The 22,321-nt window shown below is 47.4% G+C and overlaps 1 protein-coding gene across 7 annotated transcripts in view; it reads right to left on the bottom strand.

Annotated features, from left to right (window-relative positions):
* AGBL3 (AGBL carboxypeptidase 3) overlaps nt 1–22,321 on the bottom strand; it is an 873,099-nt gene that overhangs the window by 263,944 nt on the left and 586,834 nt on the right. For all 7 annotated transcript variants that reach the window (XM_078669865.1, XM_078670168.1, XM_078670098.1 and 4 more), the window contains exon 12: nt 12,868–12,934. In XM_078669865.1, the coding sequence (XP_078525991.1) occupies nt 12,868–12,934 (67 nt within the window). The remainder of the gene's footprint in view (nt 1–12,867; nt 12,935–22,321) is intronic.

Below are 22,321 nucleotides of genomic sequence, written 5' to 3'. Positions count from 1 at the left end.
AAACTCAGTATCTCACCCCTAGTCGGCTGACTAAATACGAGAGGATTCTCGTGGGTGCTGCAAATATAACAATTGTCAGGTGCAACATTCTGAACCCCGCTACTCTGCTTCCCAATTCAATGAATATGGAAGATGGGGAGGAAGATGAGCATAACTGCATTGATTTAACAGAATTTAGCACAAAGCCACGCCCAGACATTAAAGAAACACCTTTGCCTAAACATGACTTGGAATTTTTTGTGGATGGTTCATACCTAAGACATGAACAAGGAGGCCTGAGTGCTGCCTATGCGGTAGTCTCCTTAACCAAAATTGAAGAGGCAGGTTATTTATTTGAAGTAAAGTCTGCACAAATAGCCGAATTGATCGCGATGATAAAGGCTTGCAAATTGGGGAAAAACGTACGCCTAACAGTGTATACTGACAGTCAGTACTGTTTTGGGGTTGTGCATGACTTTGGCCAATTATGGCTACAGAGGGAGTTCCTGACCTCATCAGGTACCCCTATTCGAAATCAAGACCTTTTAGAGACAATCCAGTTACCAAAGGAACTGGCAGTGGTCAAATGTGCTGCCCATAAGAAGGACTTTGACCCTGTATCTTTGGGAAATGATTTCGCGGATCGAGTGGCAAAATTATGCGCCAGAGATCGATATATCATAAATCCAAAACGGGGGGGGGCCCGGAACCAGCTGCCAACTTCGAGTGTTTGAAGAAGTGCCTACATGGGATGAAGTGAGAGAATGGCAGCAGGCGGCACCCTGGCAAGAGAGAGAGAAGTGGAAGGAAGAAGGGTGTAGACCAAGACGAGAGGATGGTGTCATCTTGGGCCCAAATGGTATGCCTGTGTTACCCAGACACTTGCTTGGCGCAATGGCGAGATTGATACATGAGGGATCACACATTGGTAGGGATGCCATGATTCTGGTATTCCAACAGACTTGGTATAGCAGGAAGTTCAGGAAAGTCCCTCTGCCAGAGGTGCCTGTCAGGTGCCTGTCATGTCAAAAAATGAACCCAGGCAAGAGAACAATAGTGGAACTAGGGAAAATTGGGAGGTCAGCGGGTCCCTTTGTGAGAGTACAAGTTGATTTCATCACCATGCCACGTTGTGAAGGGAAGCGTTATGTCCTTGTCATTGTCTGCCTATTTTCAAAGTGGGTGGAAGCTTACCCTACTCCCCAAAGTGACGCACTGACAGTAGCAAAGTGTTTACTGAAAGAACTGATACCTAGGTTCGGGGTTCCAGTCACTATTGAATCAGATAGAGGCCGACATTTTCAGAATGATGTGATCGACCAACTCTGTAAGGCATTTGGGATCTCGCAAAAACTCCACTGTGCATATCATCCAGAGGCTTCTGGAGTGGTGGAACAAATAAACGGGACTATCAAAACAAGACTAGCGAAATTGTGTGATGCATCTGGCATGACCTGGGTAAAGGCCTTGCCTCTGGTTCTGATGGGACTCCGAAGTATTCCAGACCGAAAGACAGGCCTGAGCCCTCATGAAATCTTGATGGGAAGAGTAATGAGACAAGCATGGGTACCAGGAAGCAAACTGTTGAGTATTACTGATGATTTGGTGCTTGAATACTGCAAGAGATTAGGTGACCAAGTGCGTTATATCTCTCGCCAGATCGGAGTAGACGCCGTCGCCAATCCAACGACTCCTCTCCACCAACTGGTTCCCGGAGACTGGGTCAAAATAAAGAAGCATACTCGGTCGAGCTGCCTGGAACCGAGGTGGGGAGAGAAGCGACAAGTGATCCTGGTAACGACCACAGCAGTAAAGTGTGCCGGTGTTCCCCATTGGATCCACGCCAGCCACACTCAGAAGGTACAACCCGACAAAGAGCCTGGAGAAGAAGACGGTCCAGCAGAGGGGCCTGCAGAAGCAAGACCAGAAGTAACTGACGACGTACAGCCCAGTACCAGTCAAGCTGAGGGGTCCGCAGACGTTGGTCCAGGAGTAGTTGATGATGAGCTACCAAGAGTCCAGCCTGCTGAAGGGTTCCCAAAGGTTGGTCCAGAAGTAGCTGATGACGAGCTGTCAAGCATATGGCCAGACGAGTGGATACCATTGATTGACCTTACCGAAGACCCCATCAGAACAAGCGAACGAATTTTGAAAGGTAGAGAGTGGAATAGAGAGGAAAAGCAAGGCACAGGCGAAGAACCTCAGGGTATTGAGATTCACATCAAAACTGAGGAAGGAGAAGGTCAGACAGGGACAGAACAAGTGATCGATACTCCTCCACTAACTCCTGATATCGAAAAGGGACAGATTAGACCTAGTAAAGAGATTCGAGCGGAAGAAAATCAAGAGAACGAAGTGCTCGAACAGGATCAGATAGGATTAGGAGAAAGTGTTCAGGAAACAGAAACAGAGACATTTGAAAAGCAAAACCAAAATTCTCCTGAACAAGGCCAGATTAGTAACCAGGCAGAAGAAAAAGATGCAAGTCCTGGAACTAGTGAGACAGGAAGGGAAATAGAAGAAGCAGAATTGCCACAAACTAATGAAAATAAAAGGGCAAGAGAAGAGAACGAGGTCTCAGTGCCAACTAAAAGACTTAAGAAAAGAAAGCACATTGAGCCTGGATACATAAAGAAATTGAGACTGAGAATAAAAACAGTAGAAGAAAAACGTGCAGAAGAAAGGAGAAGTGCTCGCATACCAGGACAACCAGAAGACACTTCCAAAAGAAGGAGTGATCGAATAAAAAGACAAAACAAAAAGTACAAGTCTCCTGAATGGACGCTCGTTTTGGAGGAATTTGAGGACCTTGATATAACTGACGAGAGCGACGGAGAACCAGTCGCTGAGTACTCTGCCGAAGAAGAAGACGAGCCACCGTGAATTTGCACAAAGTAAGCTACTGGTGTAAAGACACAAAGAGGGGTCGAGAAACTTCTTCTGAGCCAAAATGTCTGATTCAAACGTGAATGGTAGACCTAGTTGCAGTCGTTGCAAAACATGCTGCAAGGTATGTGTATGTAGTATAGTAATAGTGATATTACTCTGGATAGAACTAACAGTGTTCATTCCTTTTGCGGTGAGCAAAAATACTAATGTTGACCCTACTGAGATTGTAAATACTGACAATGAAGAACTGACAACACAGAGTGTAGCAAGACATGAGAGAGCACTCAGACAAACAAAACAAGACCTAGAAGCATCAGATGAGGGAGGACTACATTATCATGGAGTTAAGAGTAAAACGCATTTAAATGTTTTCGCAAACTTGTTAATACACTATGTAGAGACTATGGAAATTGAAGATTGCTATGTCTGCATGAAGCTACCTACCTCTGTGGCTGAAGGCGTGACATACCATCACCTGCCCCTGACCTATGGAATATCCTGTAGCATTTTAGCAAGCTTATTTTACAAAAGAGGACCGTTACAGTACTATTACTCTAACAATGACGTGATCTTTTCTGAACTTCCTATACGTGGGAACTTGAATCCTGTACATACTAAAAGTGACGTTACTCGCTATATGGGCGAATACTTTCTGACTATAGGTAATATAGACATAGGTGACGCACACAGAGATAACTTGACCTGTTCTTTGCGTGAGCAGGAAAAGATGTTCCTGAACATGGCAGAGAAGAGGAGAATAAAAATAAAAAGAAAGGCAGATGACGAAACACAGAAAAGGCCAAAATGGGCTGAGAACATGGAAGGCACCTCAAATGGTGGAGCGGGTCCTGCTCTGTTGCTGGATTTTGAAAAGAAAGGAAAGCTATGTCTTCACCGCGAGAAGACTAGCTACTATAATAAAATTTTCATTGGTTCCAGTGAATGTGAACATAATTATAAGGTAATTGGAGGATGGGGTTTGAAAAATGGGTCAGAGCCTGTGTTTCCTGGAATCTATTTTATATGTGGAGACAAGGCTTATTTCAAATTGCCGGATCACTGGTATGGAAGCTGCTACTTTGGCATTGTCTTCCCGAAAATATACCATGTGAACAAAGTTGCTGGAAGCAGTGAAAATACTAATGGCTTAGTGCGTAGTAAAAGAGAAAGCATAGGTGAAATAATGGGTAGTATTTTCAGTGCACTGATACCTGGAGTGGGAGTGGTTCTGAACACTCACAGAATTTGCAAATTGTCCACTATAGTGGATGTGTTGTCTACTGACACAGCTCATGGATTTCTGCTGGTCAATACCGAAATGGTTGCGATCAGATCGATGGTTTTGCAGAACAGACTTGCTCTTGATACCTTATTAGCAAAAGAGGGCGGAGTCTGCCGGATGTTGAAGGCGCAATATTGTTGCACTTATATTCCGGACAAAAGTGTGCAGCTCAAAAGATACGTGAAAAACATTACTAATTTGGAAAGGGAACTCAAACCACTCGAGGTTGACAGTGCCTGGAAGAGACTGGTAGATGGTCTCTCAAATGTAGGTCATTGGTTTGCTAGCTTAGGTAAAAGCTTATTGTTCAAGGTACTGATGCCAATTGGAATTATAGGTCTTTTCCTATTTTTCATATTTGTCTGTTGCAAGTGTCGTAAACACACCGGAAAGCATCAAGTGAATGCCAGAGGAGTGAAACGAAGTGTGGATGAGCTTGAATTAGAGGAAATGAATAATCAGATATACAAAAAGGTGAAAAATTCTCACCCTACTAAAAATGAAAAAGAGAAGCTGGATCGTTTGTTGGAAGATATAGAGCTGTATAAAGTGTGAAGAAGTTGGCATCTGGTTCCATTATTTTTGTGATGATAGTAAATATCACCAAAGAGGGGATTGATAGAGCAAGCATCGCATCGCGACTTGCTCGAGTCAAGAACCTCGGCCGTGTGTAATCAATTAATAAATTGTTCGTCTTACTAATCTTTTATTTTCATATTCGAACAAGGTAGAGGAAGCTTGCATACGTGTATTTCTAATACAACTAATCCATGTCTTTAAAAAACATGGCCGCCGCTTGAAAAGTGCTTCTGCGCATGCGTCAGTCACACTCACGTGACCTGACGTAGTTATAAGTTTTGGAGGGAAAGGGTGCGCATGCGTAATACACAGCTTTCGTGAATAACGTGGTAATGCTCTTGTGAGTGTGTATATGTTGCTAACATTTAAACTGCATAGTATATTTTTATAATGATAAGTTTGAAGTACAAGACCAATGATGTGTTTACATACATTTATTTCTATGTATTAATTTGTTCTCGCTTACTTTTCATGTACTGCGGGAAATGGGGGTCCGAACCGGTTGGGAGCCATATTGAGGGTCTCTTCTGCGCAGACTCGTGGTGCACTGAAAGGTGGCAACATTGGACAGTGGAACTCAGCCAGCTGGCAGCCACCGTCAAGATGCTCATGGGAAAGCCACCTCTGCCCTACGAGAACGGAGAAAGTTGTTCCTTATATGATACATTGTGTGTTGCGCTACTATTTGCCGTGCAGTTTCTCATGGGAACCCCAATCTTGCTAGGCGGTACCCAGAGATGTAAATTAGGCCTCCAAATAGTCTATTCTGATTGGTGTGTTACCCAAAGCCTACCTTAGGACCAATCCAAATTGAGGGATTCTGACACTTTGCAACATTGGGGGGTGGTACACCGTCCCCAAACAGTATAACTACCCTGGGTTCACCTAGGGAAGTTGTCCGACTTGTCTGGTTTAGCTGACCTGTCACTGACCCAACGCACTCAATAGGTGACTGAAGATACAGAGTACTGCGGAGCACTCTGTCCGAAATTGACCATAGACTAAGGTTTTACTAAACCTTAAAGTGCTGGCGGAGCACTTTGCTGGGAGTTCGCTGACCCAATCGGGGTCTTGATCGATAGCTGCAGTGAGGGTGGAGCGCAGGCGTTGCTTCCGAACTGCGGGTGCTGGTCCTGTCCTGAGGGTCCTGTCCGAGAGGTCCTGTCCTGATTCCTAATCTGAGGGTTTCCTGTCCTGTCCTGGGTGTCCATTCTGCACCTGCTGTCCATTGAGGGGTATCCTTCCTTGAGGGTTTCCTGTCCTTAACTGACCCGTGGCCAGGGTTTGGTTTTCACACCAGTCTAGGTAAATATCACTCTGAATCTTGCACCTTTCTATGTTTCTGTCTTTTTGCTTTAATAAAGACATACCTTTGCATATGTTAAATTTCCATGCTTTTCCCGCAACCATTGAATCATAAAGTCATTTGCATTTTATTTCAAAACGTGTTCCTTTGTTGTCTTACATGTTAGAAATTATATTTTGCATTGCAGTTTGTCATTTCCTGATATGGTCTAGAACCTCCTTACTTAAACTGTCTAAAGAACTTTTGCCTTAAAGCATAGCGTGTCTCTCTTCATAGACTCTCCTATAGATGTAAATGTCCCGAACTCCTGTCTTATTCCCTTGAAATAAATCTAGAATACCAGTCCTAATCAAAGCCTATCCCATCTTTAGTAATTCATCTGAAACGTTCTAATTCCTGATCCTTCATTTAAGTGTGTCCGGATTCCATTAGTCTTTAAATGGTTGCTCTGACTTATTTGCTATTCAGCTATGTACTTTCTGTTATTCTGATTATCGATTGCTTAATTACTGTGAATTTGATTATTTCTGAAATTTACTAAATTAGATAAGGACTTTAAAACTTCCAGTTGTCCGTGGTCATTTACAAAAGGTATTGAATATTATTTGTTGGGTTTGTATTTTGCTGCCTTTCCTTTTACAGCTAGCTCCCTGATCCATGGTGGTCATAGGTACCCGTGTCGGTGGATGGTAAGTCGGGTACGCTGAAGAATAATGAAGGGAACTCACTAATATCTGATAGCAGAGCGTGAGGTCATCTGATCAATGTATATGGTGATTTGAAATATATGGGCCCGAAGCCAGAAGTGGCGAAATTATTGGTCGGGTGACCCGCGCGCTCTATCATTGGTTTGGTCCAAGACCTCCAAGGGGACCCTGGTTATGTAGGAGGCGTATAGGTTAGGGGGCCGATGTTGCTTTCGTAAAAACGGGATTTCCTGTAAGGGTCTGACCGCCACCGCTTGGTCTTGAAATAGCCAATGCTTCTCGGACTCCCATCTACTCCATTCCACCAGAAGCCGTAATTGGGCCGCTTGGAAGTAAAGCATAAGGTCCGGTATTCCTAGTCCCCTTCCTTCCGGCGGGAGCATCACTAGCCGTAGTTTTAGATGTGGCTTGCGCCCATTCCATATAAATTGAGCTAGTTCCGCTTCAGTTTGCTGTATCCAGCCCATTGGTGGCCGGAGAGGAATAGTGCGGAACAGATATAGAATCTGCGGCAGAACGGTCATTTTGACCGGTGCGATCCTACCCAGCCATGATATTGAAGAATGTTTCCAGCTCCCCAATTCCTGCCTCATTTTCCATCGCAACAGGGCATAATTAATGTTGACCATGTCTGTGAGTGAGGCTGCCAGCTGAATCCCCAAATATGGGATAGACCCCTCCGCCCACTGAATGGGGAGGAAGCTCTGCAAATATTCTCTAGTGGACTTCTCGAGCGACAGGTCAAGAGCCATCCATTTGCCCATGTTAACCTTAAAGCCATAGCATTGAGCAAAAAGTTCGAGATCCGCAAGGCACGCAGGTAACGAGTCTCGCGAGTTGGCCAGCGAAATCAAAACGTCATCAGCGTAAAGACTGATTGTATGTACATAGCCCCCGACTTTGATCCCCTGCACCTGCCAGTTACACCGCAGCCTTTGTGCCAACGGCTCCATGTAGAGGGCAAAGAGGAGGGGCGACAAAGGGCACCCCTGCCTAGTGTCTCTTTCAATGGGAAATCGGGGAGATGCGTGCCCGTTAACGTGGACCGTGGTCGTTGGAAACTTGTAAGAGTTCATAACATTAGTGTGGAACTTTGCACCTAGACCCACCCTTTCTAGGGCCTTCTCTAGATATGGCCAATGGACCCTATCGAACGCTTTTTCAGCGTCAATGGCCAGCATCAGGTATTCCCCCTGGGTACGGGTCGCTTTCTCGATAAGGTGGAAGGCCCTCTTGGTATTGTCTGAGGTTTGGCGCTCGGGTATAAATCCCGCTTGGTCTGGGTCGACCAGTCCCCTCATGTATGGCGCAAGCCGCGCCGCCAGTATCCCCGTATATAATTTAAGATCTACGTTGAGGAGCGAAATGGGGCGGTATGCTCCACATTGCGACTTATCTTTCCCCGGTTTAGGGATAACAGCTATGGAAGCTTGCAGGAGGTCATCCGGTATCGCCCCAGACGCCGAGAAAGTGTTAAAAAGTTGCGTGAGAAGGGGGCGACTTGCGCACAAAAAGTCTTATAAAAAACCGCAGGGAACCCGTCTGGGCCCTGGGACTTTGCCACCTTAAGTCGCGAGATGGCTGATATAACCTCCATGCGAATATCTCGCTCAAGGTGGTCAGCCTGCTCCTTCGTAAGTGTAGGTATCTGGATAGAGTCCAGGAAGGCCTCTCCGGCCACATCTTCCAAGAGAGAGGGGGTGTAAAGATCGGTGTAAAAGGCACTAAAAGCACTCGCAATGCCAGGGTCATCCGAAACACTCCTACCGTCCGGCAGGAGAATTTCCTGAACATTCTGTTTCTGTCGTGTTTCGCGTCATTTATGAGCTAGCAGTTTCCCACACCTATCCCCACCTGTGTAGTAGGCGTGTCAAAGTCTCAACGCGGCAAACTCCGCTCTGTCCTGATCGATTGCTGCCAATTGTTGCCTCACTGCCTTCAGTTGCCTCCATATTCGGGGAGTCCCTGGGCGCTGATGCATTTGCTCCAGCTCTCTCATGCGCTGAATGAGTTCTCCCGTTTGCGACCGCACTCAGCATTGTCTGCCGTGGAAATGGCAATAAATTCCCCCTGGAGGACCGCCTACAAAGCCGCCTATTGTGTAGCCAAGGAGGTGTCTGTGTTGTCATTATGGGAAAGGTAATTCGTGATGACGAGCTGTATCTTTAGCACTACTTCTTTGCGATGTAGCAGAGTCTCTCTAAGGCGCAAAGTCCGCTGCGCGCGCTGGAGTGGTGGGAAGGCTAGCACTACAGTCACCGGGGCATGATCAGAGAGAGAGGCCACTCCGATTTCCACCTCGGTCGCAAGCGCATGCATCGCCGTTGTCGCCAGCAAATAGAGGGCGCCAGTTTGCGATGAGCGCTGGCATGACCTGTCCAGGGAATTATCAAATTTTTAGATCCCCACCTAATAGGATATGTTGATCTGGAGTGGCGTAGCATCAGCGAGGGCGGAGTAGAAAAACTTCTCCTGACCCTCATTAGGGGCATAGATGGAGCCCACCGTGTACGTGTGGTACCCCAGCGCAAACCTATACGTCAATAGCCTGCCCTTAATCTCATCCTCTTTCTGTAAAACCCTCCCCTTGAACCTCTGGGCTACCAAAATGGCTACCCCTGCTGATTTAGTAGTACCGGAGGACAAGAATTGACATGGAAACTTCCGAGATCGGAGACGTGGCAATCCCTCTGCAGAAGGTGTGTCTCCTGCAGGAGACAAATGTCAGCCTGTGAGTTCTCAAGGCAGGAGAGAACCGCTTTGTACTTCACGGGGTCATTCAAGCCCCTCACATTTAAATTGAGGACTTTAAGGTCTGTGGTCAGCATCTAAACTATGTTGCAACAGATTGCAGAAGTATCGCCCTAGAGCTGCTGAGGCGGGAATCAGAAGCATCGGTTCCCCCAAGGGGACAAGATACATCATAGCCATCTCAGCCCCAGGCGTAAGGTGGACAAGGAACACTATACCCTCCCTCGAACTCCCTCCCCACAAAAAAATAACCCCCCCTCCCAACATGAAACCAGGCAGTCAAAAACACATTGTCCATCAACCATAGGTGATTGGAGATAGAATACCAGGAGATAGCTCAAACACTTCACAACGGCTCCCCCTCCCGCCAACGGCCCAGCAAGAAACCAAACAAGCAGAGTACAGTGACCCGTCCTCGAGTTCAGCTAGGATGAGGCGAGGTCAAACCAGAGGAGACTGCCTCCACTGCGGCACGTTGACCCTACAGAATCTCGGCTGCGCGGGGCCTCTTGACACGATGTTGTCTGCCTTGCATACAACACCGAGGCTTGGAGTCCTCCGTTTCCCCAACTGTATCCATCGTGTCGCTCTCCCTAGGCGGGGGTCTATACCCAACAAACGGCAAGCTTCTGACAGGGAGCGCAGCTGGTATAGCTTATTGTCCAGTTTGAAAATCAAGCGAAATGGATGGCCTCAGCTGTAGGGAATGTTACGTTGCTGGAGGTGGGATGTGACAGGTTTAAAGGTTCTGCGCTTCTGCAATGTGAGGGCAGACAAGTCCTGAAATGACAGTGGGTGCAGTGGACGGGCTTTTTCGAGGATCTCTTCTTTAGTGCGGTAGTCCTGCACACAGACCAGAATGTCCGGCGGTGGGGCTGAAGCAGGGCGCGAAGGTCCCACCCTATGTACTCTGTCAAGTCGGAGATTTGACTCCAGCGGGTGCCCCTGAATGTGATTGAAGAGTTCCCTTGTAAATTTGAACAAATCCTGGGTACCTTCAGTCAGTGTCACTCCTCGAATTCGTATGTTCTGCCGACGCGAGCGGTTTTCTAGATCCTCCAGATGTGATTGGAGATCAACCTGTTGGGTCATGGATCCTCAAGATTTCCTGATGGAGGGCCTCAAGTTCAGTGTCTTTCCCGTCGCTCTTTTCCTCCAGCGCTGCCACCCGTTTACCTATGCCATCCACATCTCTGCAGATCTCTTTGACTTTGTCTGCAAACTCCTTTTTCATCGTGTGGATGTCATCCCATAGCGTCGTGATTAGCGATTCCAGAAATGCCTTAGTGATGGGCTCCGAACCATCACTCCGGTCTGGAACGGATTGAACAGTCTATCTCAGAAGGTTGCACGGTTGTCTGGGCCTTAGCAAACAGGGCTTTCAGTGTCTTATCTTTCCGCACTCTAGAGGAGGACATAGCGTGAAACGTGCGCTACAAGAGCCCCCTCTCCAGCACCCCCACCTTCCGCCGCCTCTCCAAGTGTGCAGGAGGCCAAACACGCTGCTCACCTCTTCCACCGGCCGGCCCTTTCCAGAGAGAGCCGCACTGCTAGTATTTATCCTGATTGCGTCTCAGCGACCCAAGATCTCAGCCTCTGTTCACCTACAGCCTCCGTCCCTTCCTCGTAGTTGCCGTTTTCGCAGTCAGGTCACCCCACATCGCAGTCTCGGCTCCACTAGGGTCTAAAGTAGCTCCAGGTCACGCCACTAGAGAATCAATTGTGCCACCCCACTCACCGGCCTTCACTCTCGAGCTGTCCTGTACTTCCTGGCTATCTTCCAGCCGGCCAGGCACCAGTTCTAGTGGAGCCGCCCGCTAGACCGCTCGCCCTCGCTGCTTGGGGGTCTCTGTGCTAGAGTCGTCCGCCACCAAAGTCCGTAGCTCACATCCCCAGCCGGCCTCTCACCTCCGGGTCTCCCCAGCTCCAGTCAGTGTACTCCTCTAGCGCACCTCACCGACAAGATCCTTCCTGCCACAATTCTCCCAGGGGTGCAGGCGTCTATGGCGGGGACCAGGTCTTCGGCGCCCTGCATCAACATGCGGTCACCCTACCTCAGCTGGCCACTCCTCCGGCAGGCCTCGTCGGATGCTGCTCGCAGCGGGGCCCGGCTTCGCTCCCCAGGTCTTTCGGCCCTCCTGAGCAATGTCAGCGCTTCACAGGGTGTGCCGTTCTCCCCACCGCCGAGCCACTCCACACCCAGGGCCGGGGACTCTCCTCCAAGGCTCCATGGGGGAACACGGTCCCGCCCAGCTCCCGGAGAAGGTTCGGGGGGTCCTCTTACCGGACTGATCGCTATGCACTCTTCTCCTCCCCCCCCGCAGACAGGTACCTCGATCCAGCACCGCCGGAGGCCAGCACACCGCAGTAGGCCAAGGATGTAGCTCACGCGGGTAAGGTCACCTCCCTCATCCGGCTGCTAGGCCTCCCCGCTGCCATGCTCGAGGCTTGCCATCGTCCAGGCCCTCGGTGTCTGTCGCATTCGCCAGGGGCTACCTGGCACTCCTCCGCTCTGTCGTTGCTTGATTGCCACCCAAGAGGGACCGGGCTCCGCTGGCAGGCCCCAATTGCAGCCGCTCGCTCTGCTGTTCAAAATGGACGCACGGCCTACCACCTCAGCTCTCCTGGGACCCTCTCCAGCGTCGCTTCGGGACTGGGCCACTGCAATAGCCCCTCGGATGCGGCGGAGATCCCATGTCCACCACTGCCTCGAAGGGCCTCCCTTCGCCACAGATTTGTCTCGCGTGGGGCGAGCTCCCCCCTTCTCGGGCCTCACCCTGCGGTTAGGGGGGGATGGGCACACCAACTGCCGCGCCGTCGACACTCTCGATCTTCGTCCCCAGCTCTGGTCACTAAACGGCTCCTGGCCAGCTCTGCGCCCAGGAGCGGTGGAACAACATGTCCGCTCACGCCACCATCTTGGCCACGCCCCCCTACAACTTGTTTTTAAACGTCTTTCAATACATTTTTTTTTAACAGTGACAAGGCAGGAGCCATATGCTTTGTTGAAAGAGAGGTAACTCAAGTGTGCATTAGATCAATGGATTTCACAACTAATTCACCTCTGTGGGATGGTACCTTTTTTCCCAGCACTGCATCATTCCCACATTGAAATTCTGCTAGTATCAGGAAGAAGTTCTTAAAGAAAACCCCTCTTATCTTAGCCTAGTCCTTCTCTAGCTTCAATTCTGCCAGCCAAGTTTCTCATAGTGGGCTTTTATGATTGAGCATGATATTAAAAATGGGCTTTAGGGTATGAATAGTAAATGCCCAAACCAGTGGCTTTAGAACAGCATTGATTTGCACCTTGAAATATACACATTAATTCTATTGTGGAACCTCTCATCCATTCATAATGGTGACAGCTATCTCACCTTAGATGTCAGGTCCAACAGATGTGCTGGGAGGCCATTGGATTCAGAGCTGTCTGAGCCTTCAGTGCTAGACGAAAAAACAATCATTAAATAATTATATAGATAGCAAGCAAATGAAACAGATGGATAATGTCTATCACATTTCATGCTGGAGAAGTAATCAAATGTGCAAGACTGTCACACAGATATTACTGTACATGCATTTTCAATGAACTCACCAGTTTATTTCATTAAATATATTAAAGGCACTCAGTGCTCTACTAGGTAGGTCAAACCCAGGATTTCGAGTTCCCAGGCACTTGAATTCAATTTAGAAGTATTGATTCATTCTTCCTTCCTTCAGCTCTTCAGGTTGTATATAGGAGCTATATTGTCCCTACAGGTCGGTCTGCTACCCGCAGGAATATGTCTTTCGACAAAGACTTCATTTTAAGTGCTCAGAATTGTCACTAATGCATTATCTATTTATCTCTATAAACTGAGGAACCAGGAAAGGGGAGCAGGGGAGAAGAAAAGGCCACCAGAGAAATCAAATCAATAGTTTTTCGGAAAGTGAACAGTTTTTTTATTCCGTTTAAACACGTGTCCTCCTCCCATACAGCTCTCCACCTGTGCTTTTGAATTTCACTTACGGGTTGTGGAGCACATTTGATCAGCTAAACAAAGACAATCCCACAATTCACTGTATGGCTCTTTAAAAGACAGGTCTATACTGAACCTGGTAACCTACTCTTTCTTGGTAACTATGGGCCCGATTCACAGAACTAACTTAAGAGAAAATCCTAAACTTACTACTATTTTGGTATTCACAGAATGCACTTACTACTTTTGGTATTCACAGAAGTTAGGATTTTGTCTTAAGTTTGTTTTAAGACAGACTTAAGACAGACTTAAGACAAACTTAAGACAAAATCCTAACTTCTGTGAATACCAAAAGTAGTAAGTGCATTCTGTGAATACCAAAATAGTAGTAAGTTTAGGATTGAGTCTTAAGTTCATTCTGTGAATCGGGCCCAGAGTTATTTATATGACTTGGCTGTTTTTGGTGCCTTGATTCTCTCGCAATGCTGTAGTTAGAAATCCTGTCTGTGTACAAACCTCTCTAAAGTTATGCAGCATGTGACTCATCAGTGAATCTCTTGTGTATGGAGGTTGTGACAGTGTGGGCAACTGTGCTGGTTGCATGGGAGGCAATCGCTAACAGGTAATTAATGAATCACACATTGGCGGCTCTATAGGCTCGCCAGGCAGTGCTCATTTTAGCTGGTAACACAAAGTCCTCTCTGAATATCATTGTGTTTAGGCACCTGAACCACTAGGAGGTTTGTGCAGAACAGTTACAGCTCTTTTTGATGCACTGCTCAGCAAACAGAGCACCCCACCACCTGCAGTGCCAGTGGTCCACCATAGATCGCTTGCCTTCAAAGCATTCTCAGCTACAGAAGGGTCCATTTATTTTCAAACCTGTTGTCATGTATGGAGGAATTCATGATGGATGCTATTGTACACATACAGGTAAACATTAGCATCACCCCTTCTAAATGGGAATACTAAGGTTGGTACTTGAAGGTATCAAAAGAATCACTGCATCAAATCTGATTTGATGGTTAAATCAAATTTAATGACACTAGTGGACAAAGTGCAACTTTTGAAAGTTGCCACTTTGTTGCCCAAGATTTTCCAGGGCTCATTTATGGTTGCGCACAAAGGACTATCCTCAAGACAGCCTCTTCGGGAAAAGTGTGAACATCTCCAAGTTAAACCTATGAAGGGCCTGCAGAGGGAGGAGAATGTATCTCTTCCTTGCAGGAAAAGCCACACAGGATGTGAGCCCAAAAGGCAAGCTTCAAATGGGAAGTTGCCTTTGAAAGGGAAATGTCAAGACAAAGAGGGGCTGCTTCATTTTTTAGGTAGACAGTGAGGGGAAAACATTGATCAGACTAATCTCCTGTGGCTATGTAGCCCAGCTCCACAAGTTGAGAGAGGGGTTCTGCCATGTTAACAGTGGGTAGAACACAGCATTCTGGGATAGCTAGATGCGACACTCCACAGGAAGATGTCATCAGATTTGATGTTCACAAATGAAGAGAGCAACAATGAAGGACTGCCCTTCTGACTTTGGAACCGGCAAAGTGAGGCTGCGCTGAAGATTGGACTGCACCTACTACTCCTTGGGCTAGCAAAGAGAGGGCTGTGCCTGTAGTGTCTGCCACCAGAAAAAGTCGGCCCGAGCCCCAGACAAAAGAGGTGACTCTACAAGTCAGCTGGCTCACTTCCTGTTGCAGCACCAGGACAACAAAGGCTGAGGAAGCCTGCCCTGGGGAGTTGGTAGCCAAGATCACCAGATCATCACTCCTCACCAAGTGCAGCCTAGGAGACCAAGTCTCCATGTCCAGACATTGCACCTCAGTCGGCCAGTCGGCCGCACCCAGAAGAGTTATTGTAGAGCAGTTTGGACAAGCTATCGCCAGAAGAATGGAACCACTGATTTTGTCACAGCCAGAGAGCTTCAGATTAGTGGCAACTGGGTCTGTGCTGGACTCCATTTGGACTTCGAGGGACTTGGAAAATCAACTACCCCCGTCAACCGGAATATCAACTATAGCATCTTTGAGTATGTTCAGCATCCTGTTTCCCTGACATCAGGACCACTCCGTTGGAACCTATGGAAGGTTGCCATTGACAATGAACTGAACTGGAGGCTTCTTTCTTGTTGAGGTAACTGTCCTGTTGAACCTGGTTGGTCCCTGCAACTGTTGGTGCCCAAAGTGACTTAAAGTGACCTGCCTTCAACTTTGCAATTGCAGGTTTTCTTCAAAAAGTTTCCAAGCGTCAAATTTGTGGTACTTACCAATGCTTACAACAGATCCTTCCAGAGGGGCAGCCTTATTGAGGGCAGATGCTAAAGCCCAGGAGTTCTGGATACCATAGTCATTGTGCCCAGTCACGAGCCACTTGGATGACTTGGAACCAGTATGTACTAGGGGCAACTGGTGTTAATGGGAAAAACACCAGTTGCCCCTCGGGGAAGAACAAAGAACAGGGAAAATAAACACAGAGCAGCTTAAAAGAAATTACTGCTTTCAGGCAGTGTGCTGAATTTCTTGGGTGAACTCTAGTGAACTTTGCAGATTTCCTACTGCGCAAGCCCCAGCCAGGCAAGGTTTTCTTCTACCTGCAGGCACAAGCTACAGCAATGAAATCACATGAGAGGGAGTGCTAAATTAGAATGCCATAGATCCAGTTGGTTTTAGGAAGCATGAACAGTGGCCCTAGGGGGAGTTACAAAACTCCATGCCTTCAATGGCTGGAGGTGAGGAAGGCTGATTAGGACAAGGAGGGAGTGGGTGGCAACAATTTGTTGATTATCACGGAGGGGCAAGCTGTAGGAGGGGTGTGGGGGCTGCTCTCCTGGCAGTCACACATGTTTAGTACAGCCTTTGGTTTAAAGTTGAAAAAAATATTATGGAGGTGAGCGCACAGAATGCTCCTCATCACCACCCAAGAAAAGGAAGCAGCTGTGGGCAACAATTGCCCTAGTGGACTCCCTGTTTTAGCAGCTACAAAGGGAGTAGGGTTCTTGCTAGGCCCCTTCTGTCTGAAGCGTGGCAGATAAAGGCTCATAATGAACTTGGGAGGGTAGGTGAGTGAATGGAAGGATACGTGGATGGATGGAATGGTGGGTGATAGATGCATTGATGAATAAGTGAAAGGATGGATGTAAGAGTGAAAGGGAGAGAGGGTGTTCAAGTGAAAGGTAGGATGGATAGATGAAAGGGTGAATAGATGGAGGAGTGAAAGGACGGATCGATGTATGATGACAGAAAGGATGGATGGGTGGAAGAATCAGTGAAAGGATGTATGGATGAGTGAAAGTATAAAAGGGTGGATGAATGGATGGAGTGAAAATATAGATAAATGAGCAAAAGGATGGATGAGTGAAAGGATGTATGTAAAGATGGATGAGAAAAAATGGATGCATGAGTGAAAGACAGGGTAGGTGGATGTCTGGATGAAAGGATGGATGAATGAAAGGGCAAACTGATGGATTAATAGATGGATAGCTGGATGAGTGAAAGGTTAAATGAAGGGATGTATGAGTGAGTGGATGGACGAGTGGGATGAAGGGTGGATACATGGGTATAAGAATGGATGGCTCAGTGAAAGGGTGATTAGATGGATGAGCCAAAGGGAGGATGATGGGTGGATAGAGTGAAAGGACAGATAGATGGAGCAAAAGGGTGGATGCATAAGCAAAAGGATGGATGAATAATTGAAAGGATTGATGAATGAATGGATGAACGGGGGATAAGTAAAAGGATGGATGAATGTGTGGATGGATTGGTATGATGGATGGGTGTCCACAGACCAGTGGTGACTCTCCTTTATGGGCTCCCCAGCTACACTACACCCGCATTGTTTAGTGGGCCATTTTTATTAAATCAAGAGCAAATAATGATTCACTCTTGGTACAATAAAAATTAAAATGCAGACCTGCTTTGGGTCCAGCAACAAACTGACATTGTTTGATTGATGACACAGGTGCATGAAGGTGCCTGTGTCAATCCAGCACTGTGAGCATGTCTGTGTGACAATGTGTGTGAGTTAAAGTGAGAGAGTGTCAGTGAAGGAGTAAGTCAGAGTGGGTGAGAATGAGTGACAGTAAGGACAAGTATGTTTGAAAATGAATGTAGGTCAGTGAGGAGAATGACAGTGAGTTCAACTGGGTGTTACTGTTTGTGAGGAACAGCAAGACTGAGTAATTTAAAATGCGTGACAATGAGTGGGACTGAGTGAGACAGTGTGTGTGGGTCAGAGTAGAATGAGTGAGACTGTTTGAATTAGTGAGAAAAACTGAGTCAAAGTGAGACAGTAAACTTATGGTTAATTTACATGAGGTCTCCGCGGCCGGAGCATCACTTTAAAAAAATGCTCCGGTGGCACAGGCCTCTCAATCATATGTAGGGGGCGACCAAAAAGCACCCTGTGTGGCTTTGCATGGCCTCTTAGATATGGAGTAAGATAAGGCAGCACACAGTGCAGTATGTCTTACTCTGTGACAAGGAGGCGTTCCATGGGCGTTGAGTGTTCCCATGGATTTTCACGCTGCCCCAGATTTACAAAGTCATGTAAACCTGGGGCAGTCCACAAACCTTACACCTTTCCAGAGCAGTAGTAACAAGGAGAAATGTTTTCATTTCTGCTGTTAATATTGCAGCACACATAGAATGAAGACAATGCCTGCGCTAAGCACCAAATTGTGCACTGGCTGAAACAACAGAAATGCACTGTATCTCATGGATAAGGTTCATTCCTGCCCTGACAATTTGAAGTAGGGCAGTGCAGCAAAAATACTTGTGGCACTTCCCTACGTCAAATCTTTATATATGAGTGCAAACAAAATGTGAGAGAATCCTTCCAGAAGAAGCTCATTGGAATTCGAACCAAGGATTATGCCCGCCACTTTCTAAGGTAACCAGCCTCCTCTGGTGTTTCCTGATCTTCTTGAGAACTCAGGTCAGGAGTGTTATCGGTGAAAAGTTATACAAGAGTCTTAAATTCCACTGAAGTCGGAATGCATCTCTGAGGGAGAGACGCTCCGGAAAAAACAAAGTTCAGAAGTGCTGACATTGAGTGTTCTCGGTGGAACAGGTCACCGCATTTGCGGAAGAGATCTTGCGATACCTCCAGGGTGTACCTGCCAACAGGAATGCTCGGCCAGCAGAAAGCAGAAAATCATAGGTCTCAGCAGCCTCAGATTCGACCTCACTGTAATCCAGGACCGGGATCATAACCTTTTTTCAATGGGAAAGGCACGAAACCGAGCCATGCTCAGAATAGCTCCAATGTGGTAGAGTGTCTAGGAGGCAGTCTGATATGACTTCTGCATGTTGACAGGGAACCCCAAATATGACAGGATGTTCACCGTAGCCAAGAGTGGGTTGATGACAGCCTGGGGCAAAACCGACTTAAACAGCCAGTCATCAAGGTAGGGGAAGGATGGTGTGCTGCCACCACCACAACCATCAATTCTGTGAATATCTGAGGGCACAGCAAACCGAAAATGCTACTTTACCACACAAACCTCAGGTAGTGCTGATGGGCTATAAATAGGCATCCTGCAAGTCAAACGCCAAGGTTGAGGGCAGACAAGACCTGGGACAGGTGAGCATTTTGAATGACTCCTTCAGAGGAAGTGATTGGGAGGGAACAGATCTAAAATAAGCCAAAGACCTCCATCCTTCAGGAGCACCAGAAAGTAGCGAGAATAACAACCACATTATACTTCACGCGCTAGCACCCTCTCGATGGCCCCTTTGGCCAAAAGGGCTTATATTTCCTGTTGCAGAATGGAGAGATGTTCCTCTGTCAGTTGTTGGGTGAATCTCTGCGGGGCAGAGATGAAAGGAAGGGTAAAGCATAGCCCTAGCAAACAATTTGAATGACCCACCTTTCCATTGTGATTGCTTGCCAACCTGGATAGAATTGGTAGATTCTGCTGCCCACCGGGTGGCAGTGACCCTGTAAGGGTACTCTAAAGATGTTTGGCAGGTGAGGTGGTCGGCGGAAATCAGTGGACTGAGGAGCAAATTGATCTTAGTAACCGGGCGATGGGCCTCATGGCCTCTCCAGTGAAACTGCTAGGACAAGCTGGTAGAAAGGAACGACTGTGTGGAGAGGCTCAAAGCATGAGCGGAGGCCCTACTCTCCTTGAAATGTTGAAGGGCAGAATCAGCCTTGTCCCCAAACAAGCGAATCCCATTGAATGGCATGTCCATCAGGGAGGACTGGACGTCACCTGAGAACCCAGTTGATCACAGCAACACATGGAGAGAATGACAACACTGGAGCCCATAGAAGTCAAAGATGTCCAAGCCATAATGAATTGTGAACTTAGACGCATCACACCCATCTTGTATTGTTTGTGAAAGTACAGTACGAAGGTGTTCCAGAACACTGTGGAGGACTTGTGCCTCACAGTCCAAAAGGGCATGAGCATAGCGGCCAAACAAAAGGGAGGCATTGATCGATCACAGCGCCAAACTGGCTGAGGAGAATAAGCGTTTTGCAAAAGTCTTCAATGTCAGGGAAATTGTTGGGGTTGTTCTTACTAGCGATGCTGCGACAAAAAGGCTGGGTCACCTGGAGCAGGCAGTGCCACCTGGCAATTTGCCGGTTAACTGGAGGGTCAGGGCAAGCCTTAGCCCGAGCCACCAGAAGGGTATCTGTTCATGCTTAATTGAAGGGAAGGGGAGGTTCTGAAGTAGTATGGGCAGGCGGCAACACTTCTGTCAATACATTCGATTGCATCGCCATGGTGGGGAGGTTGTGTTAAAGGACTTCAGCCGCCCAACGCATAACCATGGTGTAGGAGGCAGATTCCTCCATGACCAGGCCAGGAGGAGAGAAAAGGGCTGTCTTAAGGGAAATATCTAGCCCACAAGCCCCTTGAAGTCCTGATAACAACTGTCATAGGCATAGGGCTGAGCATACTCATCACCCTGGTCATTGTCATAGTCAGAGTCTGTCCCAAAAAGGGAATGTAAAGAATGCTGCCTGCCTTGTGCTAAAGTGAGTGCAGAAACCTCTGTTGGATTCGGTTGTCACGTCGGTCGAAGTTGGGCTGGCATTGAGTTGGAGAGCACAATCAGGGCCACCTTTGTTCTGGTGGAAAGGTTGTCATCGGCGTTGACAAGCCTGGGCCTGGTGTGCTCGTGGGCGTTGGACGCGGCACTGGAGTTAACAAAAGTGGCCCGGAGGGTCCAGCTGGCACCTAGGGAGAACCTGCTGGTGGTAATCTCCTTGATACGCCTCTCAGCTCCGTTATGCCCGAAGGCATACCAGAGGGAAATAGTAGAAATCCGAAGAGCCAGAGCATAGCTGCGCAGAACTGGCTCATAGTCAATTTGTGCTTGAACCATCTGTAGTACTAAAGTTGGCTGACTTCAGTAGCGGAAAAGGGACTATTGGTGCCGCCCACATACTTCATCAGGTGAGTGGAAATGGTATGTAGGAGTGAAAATCCTCTTTGACTTCTTATGTTTGTTGTGCTTATCGGAGGACTTGCAGCACAATGAAGACTTCCCTCTAGAGCAGCTCCGTCACTGTGGAAGCGGGAGCAGGATTCAGCCTTAGACTTGGAGCAGTCCGGGAGCTGTGTCTTCTTGTGCTTGGCGACAAAGATTTGCCTTGAATTTCCTAATAGTCTTCTGATTCATCGATGGGCAAAGTAAACCGGAACAAATTGCCTTTTTGGACACACTGCCAATACCAAAACTGACACCAGACCGGTCAGCAGTGATGGACATGAAAATCAAGACTGAGGAAATCGTACATGCAATAAAAATTAAGCCTATGGGTAAGGCACCAGGTGAAAATATCTCCCCTATTGACTTTTATAGTATTACGTCTAAATTGACCACCCCACTACTAACTGATTTGTTCTGTGATTGGGAAAAGTCTGCAGTTTGCACCCAGGAAGCTGTTGATTAGATGCGGCTTGGGTGCAAGATTGATTTCTACCTTTGGACTTAGGGCATGATTTAGATCTTGGCAAATCTGGTCCTGCCATCACCTTTTCAACGGTTTTACTATCCGCTCTATTTAGATGTTGGCAGGTCTATGGACAAAAGACTGTCCGAATTCCGCAGACTCTGCCAGGAATTATCACCCACATTGACTGCGTCATAGGCAGAAGCAGCTGTCAGTGGGGGTCCAGCTAACATTACCGCTGAGCCAATCATGATGTATCTTTCCATCAAGGAAACTGTGGCAGGGATACCTCCTACACTGAGCTGGGCAAATCCAAAGAAATGAGGTAGAAATGTACCTTTTTTATGTTTTCCACTTCTGGTTCCGGTTGGAACCCCATTGTCTACGACATTCCTCTGCTGAGTCTACCTGACCATGACAGTAATCAACTCAGCTGTCATCGGGATGTTAGGTAAGCTACTTTTACACTTGTCTTACTATGAATCTTGTGCTGAAAATTGCTTTATTTACAACAAGGGGTGGTGATGGACAGAGTCTCTGAATTAGGCAGAGTACTCTCACCCAGTCAAGAGATCAGGGCTAGATCCAACACCGTTTTTTAGCTCATTGCACCATCCCAGTTTCAGAACCTGGCTGTATGCAAATTAGTCTGTCCCTGGCCCAGTGCATCATGGGAACAGGGCAGACCAGACTACAAAAGCCAATTCTTACACTGGGAAGGAAACAAGCTTCCGGGGACCGGTTTCTGGCATTTCAGCCGTCTTCGGCCCGGCTTGCTTGAATCCTGATGGTGCAATGAGCAAGGGACTCACATCTGAGTATACCCTTCCGCGCTTAGGGTGGACAAAAATATTTACAACAAGGGGTGGTGATGGACAGAGTCTCTTAATTAAGCAGAGTACTCTCACCCAGTCAAGAGATCAGGGCTAGATCCAACACCGTTTTTTAGCTCATTGCACCA

Source organism: Lissotriton helveticus, chromosome 1_1, assembly GCF_964261635.1.
Source record: "Lissotriton helveticus chromosome 1_1, aLisHel1.1, whole genome shotgun sequence".
In the NCBI taxonomy this organism is placed as follows: domain Eukaryota; kingdom Metazoa; phylum Chordata; class Amphibia; order Caudata; family Salamandridae; genus Lissotriton; species Lissotriton helveticus.
The sequence above is the reverse complement of the archived record's forward strand: the minus strand, read 5'-3'. Positions and strand labels throughout refer to the sequence as shown.